General features: G+C 45.7%; 1 protein-coding gene across 1 annotated transcript; it reads right to left on the bottom strand.

The window, feature by feature from the left end:
* Positions 1–5,734: 5,734 nt before the first annotated feature.
* LOC117078070 (transcription factor Dp-1-like) lies at positions 5,735–7,796 on the bottom strand. Its single transcript, XM_033201584.1, has one exon. It carries the CDS (start codon positions 7,494–7,496, stop codon positions 6,267–6,269), a length of 1,230 nt encoding a protein of 409 aa, XP_033057475.1. The 5' UTR covers positions 7,497–7,796; the 3' UTR covers positions 5,735–6,266.

Here is a 7,796-nt window from a genome sequence, read left to right as displayed (position 1 = left end):
TATTTGTGAATCATATATCTAATAAAGGGTTAATATCCAAAATATTTAAGGAACTAAAAGGAAACTAAAACTATTTTCCTCAAAATACACTTTTTTGGTATATTTTGAAATGGCTATTCAGAGGACCTGCAGACAGGAATAGCTCTGAAAAGCTGTCATTTGTGGAGTATATATGCATTGCTACATTAGCAAAATAAATAGTCAGGCTTTCTTTGAGGCCCTACCCCTTATTCAGATCTGGAAATAATTAACTCAACCACAAGCTGCTATCTATTCTTTCTGATAGCTGTTGCCTTTGAGGTTTCATCTACATGACAAGATTGCCTTTACCCCTTGCCTTTATTTCTCTCTCCCTCCCATAATCTTGAAGCATGGTCTTGCCATGCTTTAAGCCCCTATTCTTCTGTTACCTCAAGATGGCATAAAAATGTCAACTCTCTGGCCCTGTCTTTGAGATTGTCATATTTTGTATGACTCCCACGCACATATGTGCATATTAATACATTTTCTATGTCTTTTCTCCTATTAGTCTGCTTTTTGTCAGTTAATTTTCAGTGAATCTTCAGAGGTCAAAGGAGGCATTTTTCCTTTTAGCCCCTTCAGAACTCACAAAATTTTATAGCAAAATAATAATAATAATATAATTAAAGAATGGGCAAAGGACCTGAACAGACTTTTTCCAAAGAAGGCATAAAAATGGCCAATAGCTATAAGAAAAGATGCTCAACCTTATTAATCATCAGATAAATGTGAATCAAAAGCACAATTACATATCATCTCATACCTGTTAGGAAGGATATTACCAAAAGCAAGAGATAACAAGGGTTTTCAAGGGTATGGAGAAGAGGGAACTGTTGCACACTCATGATGAGAATCTAAATTGGTATCGCTACTATAGAAAACAGTATGGAGGTTCCTCAAAAACTTAAAAATAAAACTACCTTAAGATCCAAAAATTCCTCTTCTGTGTATATACTCAAAAGTTGTCTGTGCTCCCATGATGAGCATTATTCACAGTAGCCAAGATATGGGAACAACCTGAATGTACTGTGAGTGGGCAGTTGAACGGATAAATTGTGGTAGATATATAATGGAATATTAACCTTAAAATAAGAGATATTGCCATTTGTAACAACATGGATAAAGATGGAAGACATTTTGCCAAGTGAAACAAGACAGACACAAGAAGAAAAATACTGCATGATCTTGTATGTGGAATCTTTTTTGTAAAAAAAAAAAAAAAGTCAAATACTTAGCTCAAGGAGGAAATGGGGGTGTGTAGGTCAAAGGTACAACTTACAGTTATGTGGTTTAAATAAATAAGTCGGAGATCTAATGCACAGCAAGAGGACTGTAGTTAACAATATTGTATACTGAAATTTTACTAAGACTTTATTTTAGATGTTCTTATCACAAAGGTAAATATGGATGGATGGTGATGGATACGTAAAATTGCTTACCTGTGGTAATTATTTCACTATGGATATGTACATCAAAACATCTTGCTGCTCACCTAAAATTAATACAATTAAAAGGGAAATATGCTCCTGACCGGCAGGAGGAGAAAGCTAGGTGACCCGGAGCCAGCGTGGCTGGGTACCTAGCGTCTTCAAGGAACTGCCACGCGCTGCCAGTCGGGGGCGCGGTCTGGGCTCCCTCCGCGGGCCAGGGGCGCGGTAGGGGCGGGACCCGTGCGAGCCTCCGCCCTGGGAGCAGAAGCCGAAACCACCGGGTGCTGGCCCTCCGTCCCTCCCGGTTCGGCACCACCTCCCGCAGCCTGGGGAGGGGCTGGGACGGAGCTAGCCTGGTCGCGTGGGGCGGAGCGGGCGCGGGGCCGGCGGCGAGGGTCCGGGGTGGAATCGACATTGCTGCGGCTGCCGACGACCCCCACCCGGCCGGCTGCCTCCGCAGACCCACCTTGGCCACGCCGCAGGGGGCGCGCAGAGCCCCGAGGGAGCGAGTCCCAGCGCGTGGGGTCTCGGCGGCTTCCCCCGTCGGGAGGTCGGGCTCCTGGCTCCCCGGACCCGCCTGGCGTCCTCGGGCGGCAGCGGCGCCCAGGAATGGCTTCGGCGGGCAGCGGCATGGAGGAGGTGCGCGTGTCGGTGCTGACCCCCTTGAAGCTGGTCGGGCTGGTGGGCATCTTTCTGGCGCTGTATCTGGACCTGGGGGCGGTGCTGAGCCCGGCCTGGGTCACGGCTGACCACCAGTACTACCTGTCCTTGTGGGAGTCCTGCCGGAAACCCGCCAGCTTGGACATCTGGCACTGCCAGTCCACGCTCAGCAGCGGTGAGGGCCCGGCGCACCGCGACCCCTGCCTCCCGCCCCGGACTGCCTCGCGTCCCACTGCCAGGAGAGCCACCACCTGTCCCCACCTCTTCGCGTCCCCTGCCCTGGCCCGTCTCACCGTGTCCAGGCCCTTCTCGGATCCTGGGGCTCCAGCCACCTCCCTGGCGCCCGCCCCTCTTCCCTCCCCATCCCTGGCCGCCAAACCTAAAGCGACAGCCCACGCCCTCTCCCTCCCCCGTGGCCATTCCTCCTGTTCTGCAGTAACACGTAACGCTATTTTGGGTATTTGTTATTATTTGAGGCAAGAACCATGGGCTTGTAAAAAATGCGACGCCTTCCACACCCCCGTTAAAAAAGAAGCAGGCAAAAACTCCCCAACTCCACCGAGATGCTGCGGGGGTTCTCTGTTCGGTCTTCCCCACTCTTTTTTCCCTCCTCTCTCGAGGACGAATTTGCCTAGGTTTACCTCTTAGTGTTCACATTTCTGCCTGTTCCACTCCACCGTATCTGGATTTCCACTAGTTAACTCAGATTGGGATTTTATTTCCTTAAACTTTTGGGAGATATGAAGAGTTGGGAGAGGGAGGGGCTTACTTTCTTTTGTGGTCTTTGGTTGTGAGTTGCCCTCCCATTTCCCCAATCCAAAGTACCTCCCCTCTCCAGTCAGACCTTTATTTATTTCTCCTTTGCAAGAGTTGCTCACAGATAGCCTGGGACTTTATAGCTTATTCGGCCAGTACTAAAAGCTGCAAATGGATCCCCACTGTGGGAGATCCCAGGACAGAGTTGTCCGACATTGGAGCTTGGAGTGGAAACAAAATGGTATAAAGACATTATTGGAATGATTGTTCAGTTTAAATAGGGATAGTTATTGTATAATTAGATAATATTGTATTAATGTTGAATTTCCTGATTTGCTCATTGATAGTGGTTAAATAAAATAATGTGTTTTCTGGCCAGGCGCGGTGGCTCACGCCTGTAATCCCAGCACTTTGGGAGGTGGAGGCAGGCAGATCACCTGAGGTCAGGAGTTCCAGGCCAGCCTGGCCAACATGGCGAAACCCCGTCTCTACTAAAAATACAAAAAAATAGCCGGGTGTGGTGGTGGGTGCCTGTAATCCCAGCTACTTAGGAGGCTGAGACTGGGAGAATCGCTTGAACCCAGGAGGCGAAGGTTGCAGTGAGCCAAGATCGCCATTGGCAACAGAGCCAGACTCTGTCTCAACAAACAAACAACAACAACAACAAATATATATATATATATATATGTTTTCCTTTTTTTAGTCAATATACACTGAAATATTTAGGGGTACAGGGTCACAACATCCGCAGCTTACTCTCAAATGGTAGAAAATATGTATATAAGGTAGAGAGAAAAAATGATAAATGAGACAATGTTAAAAATTGATGAATATGGGTAAAGGACTTTTCTTGTACTATTTTTGTACTATTTTTGCAAATTTTCTGTAAGTTTTAAAGCATTTAAATTTGTAATTAAAAATATTTTTCCCAGGTATAAAGTACTTTTAGCACAATGAATTCGAAGTGCTTGCCTTTTCTATAAAGGAGAATGACAAAGTAGGATGAAAAGTTATTAAGTGTGTGAAAACCATTAGATTATCTAAAATTTATATTTCTTGAAAACATACAGTGTGAAAAAACAGATTTTATGTCTTAAACATATGAACCATATTGAACTCTAAACATTCCATGATATTTGGTATAGATAGTGAACGCTTTCAATAACATTTAGATGACATTTGCAAATAGTACTTTATTCTATTTAGAATATATAATATAATAGCTCATGATTGGTCTAGGAAGGTGAATACCTTAAGACAAAGCCAGTTACGTTAAAACACACACATATATGCATGTTCAACCACACACTCAGAGAAAATTGTGTGAAGCCCTCCCTATTAGAGTGAGACACAAGATGTATTTGTCTTCTAGCACACGTGACATCACTTGTGTAGCGTCTAGTGTTATTTTTGTGCTGCCCAGGACTGGATCTTTATACAATGGCTACCTCTGGTAATGGAATTTCTAGCTGTGGAGCAGTTCTATGGAATTTTCACCCCCACCTTGTGCTTTCCTATCCATGCTCTCTTTGAATAGCATGTAGTCTAGAGTAAAGAATGGTGGGCCAGGCGCAGTGACTCACACCTGTAATCCCAACACTTTGGGAGGCCAAGGCGGGCTGACCACCTGAGGTCAGGAGTTCGGGACCAGCCTGACCAACATGGTGAAACCCTGTCTCTACTAAAAATACAAAAATTAGCCGGGCATGGTGGCAGGGGCCTGTAATCCCAGCTACTTGGGAGGCTGAGGCAAGAGAATCACTTGAACCCGAGAAGCAGAGGTTGCAGTGAGCCGAGATCGTGCCATCGCACTCCAGTCTGCAGGACAAGAGCGAGACTTCGTCTCAAAAAAAAAAAAAAAAGAGTATTCTCTCAGAGTGGGAAGGGAAGTCCAGATATGTCTTTTCTTTTGCATGAGAAGTAAAACCTTTTAAAATACTATCAGCATCTATTAACTTCCTCCATACTTTGTCTCTCATTAGGCAAAGCAATGATGTTATCTATAACCTTCTAGAACAAAACTTTGTGTGAATCAAATCCTTCCCCCTGGCCAAGGTGATAAATCCTAGCTCATCAGAGTCCTATAGAAATGGGGCTCTCAAAGACAGTCCAGCACACAGGAAAGTGAACCTAGTTCTCCAACCCACATAATATTATTAGTTAAAAGCATCTTCCAGAGTTCCTAACAAGGGTAATTTTTGTTTGTTTGGTTTTGTTTAAAATGCCCAGGCACGTTTTAGTAATAAAAACTAACAGTGCCAAGTTAAACAAGTCAAACAATTAAAGTCTCTTTATATTCCATAAAATATTACAGAAAAGTTTGTGTTTCAATAAAAAGACTTTCATTTTAGAACAGGGACCTAATAGCAACTGTGCAGTTAACTGTGCAGTTAACTGGTAAATTTTAAAAGAGACTACTGCCTGTCCTTAAATTCCTTGTTCTTTTTATTTAAAAAAAGAACTATTAAAAATGATTGACAAATTTTGAGTTAAAAATTGTTAAAATATCCTCTATATTTAATTTCAATTTTATAATAGATTACAGGAAGATGCTTATGAAACAAATACATTTGTTTCAGTACATGTCTTTAAATGATAAACTGATAAGTATGTAAACAGCTATATAATAAAAGGTTTCCAAACGTTGCCTGTAAGAAATCAGGCAAATTTTACCATAAGCAATAAACCATTCCAAGCCTTCCAAACAGTCTCCATTGCCGCACCAGCATGGCAATAAGCTTTAACCAAGCGAAAACAAAGAAACAAAAGCACTTTGCAATTTGTTGCTGCAAAATAGGGAGAGAAAAGAGTGTATAAACTTGATGGAATCATGACAGTCAATATGATTTAAGGGAAAATAAAGTTAATAAGGTTGATGGTGTTTATTGTTTAAAAAGTCGAATTCTGCTGTTTGCTTGGGGCTCTGGACACCGTACCACTGAACAAATGGAAAACTCCAGAGTCTCGCTATCTGCCAGTGGGGTCGCCGTGCAAACTCAGGGCAAATAAACGGCATCAGGTGCTCACCATCCACAACAGGAGGGCGTTTTATTTTCATGCATGTGGATGAAATACAATTTCTTCAACAAACTCAGCAAAAACTGTTAAGGGGCAAAACTGAACTCTGCACTTAAAGAAAAATAGAAAATGAAAACACAAAATACGCAAAAGTAAATAAACACTCTGCATCAGCACACTGGTATCAAAACACATCCACAGCACGTCCTAATCCTACGGGAAACAATCCTTGCTTATCAAAGGTGCACATCTAAATTCAGTAGCTTACCAATGTCTTCTTGGGAGTAGGACAAAAGGGAACAGAAAACCCACATTTAAAAAAAAAAAAAGTTTCTTTTCCCTAAATGTTTTCCTGAAGCTGAATTTGAAGTGGGGAGGACGTCAGTCGTCCTTGTCATTCTTGTCGAAGTCATCATCCTCCTCCTCGTCCTCCCCGACGTAGGACACCGGGGTCTCCCCCCTGGAGCCGCTGTACTGAGACTCGTTGGAGCTTGTGGCCAGCACCCCATCTGCACCGTTGGTCAGGTCACTGGCAGAGAACCTTGTGCCTTTAGACGTGGAACCTGCCGCTGTGATGAACACGCCTCCAACAGTTCCCTGAGCCATTTCTGTCACATACGGCTCCAGTGCCTTTGGGACCAGACTTCTGGCCATTTTAAGGTCTTCAGCAGAGCGGCTCCCGGACTCCAGCCAGCAAGCCATGCCCATCCGCTTCAGCACTTCTATGTCACCGTGGATTTCAAACGTGTTGTCAAAATTAAACAGATACTCGAGTTTGTCGTTGGAGATGCTGCAGTCGATGACGGTCTTCTTGCTGGTGTTGACGATGATGAAGGGCAGATGGATGACGGAGTTGGGTGGTGGCGGCCGGCTGGTCTGCTGCTCCGTGTGCCAATTTCTCTGCACCAGGTTCTTGAAGGCAATTTGCTGTAGAATAAGTTCTTGAAGTTGAGACTGTTTCTGTTTTATTCTTTCAAGTCTCCTCTGTCTTTCCACCTCTAAGTTCTGACATTCCTGAGCCGAGTTGGTGGGCAGACCAATCCACTTAATCTCCTTCTTCTCCTTGGAGATGATGTTCATGGCCATCAGCACGTTTAAGGCATCATAGACGCGCCGTCTTATGTTCTTCTGGTCATAAGCTGACTCGTTTGGTAACATGTGGTTGTCGGCAGCACTGAACTCTGCGACCAGCTCGTCCGCCACTTCGTTGTAAGAAGTGGTCCCTTTCCTCTGCACCTTCTCGCAGACCTTCATGGAGAAATGCCGCAGGCCCTTACAATTCTCTCCCTTCCTGATGCGCTTCCCTGCAGACCGAGGTGAGGAGTCAGAAGGCTGGTTCTGAGAGGCAAAGTGAGTGCTGGGGGGGTGTGGGCTTCCTACCGCCAGGCTGTTTGACGCTGCAGGTCTCTGAGGCATACCAATCACCACTTGCTGGGCAATGCTGACATTGGACTGTCCAAAGGCTTTTGGCAAAAGCTGCTTCCCAAGCGGGTTGACTGTGGAGGGGTGAACGGCCACGAGGGACACCACGCCTTTCCCGGGACTAAGGTTCTGATCTATGAAGACCTTGAGTTCTCCGTTGGCTTCAATTAGACCGGCATCTTTTGCCATGTTACCAGATCCGGGAAATCAAGGCTACAAATGTTCACCTTCCCAGAGAAGAAAAATGATTTTTCTGGGCGCAGTCCCGGGGTCCCGGCGCAACGTGCAGGCTCGCGGCGTCCACCCCGGACACTGGCGGCGCCGGCCCGGCAGACCGGTAACTCTGACAGGTGGGCTTCCGGGGTCCTCGCCGCGCGCCTGTCACTAGGCCTCGGGCCGCCTCCGCGCTAGGCGCCTCCCGCGCGCGCCGGAACCGGGTCCCCGCGGGCCGCCGTGGGGCGGCCTCCCCTCCCCCGCCCTGCGCGCCTC

The sequence above is a fragment of the Trachypithecus francoisi genome, unplaced genomic scaffold (assembly GCF_009764315.1).
Source record: "Trachypithecus francoisi isolate TF-2019V2 unplaced genomic scaffold, Tfra_2.0 Lachesis_group6, whole genome shotgun sequence".
In the NCBI taxonomy this organism is placed as follows: Eukaryota; Metazoa; Chordata; class Mammalia; order Primates; family Cercopithecidae; genus Trachypithecus; species Trachypithecus francoisi.
Note: the sequence above shows the minus strand (reverse complement) of the source record. Positions and strands in the feature narration are given on the sequence as shown.

Bases quoted from the DNA above. Each gene is read 5' to 3' on its own strand.
- LOC117078070 (XM_033201584.1), bottom strand. From the start codon at position 7,496: ATGGCAAAAGATGCCGGTCTAATTGAAGCCAACGGAGAACTCAAGGTC.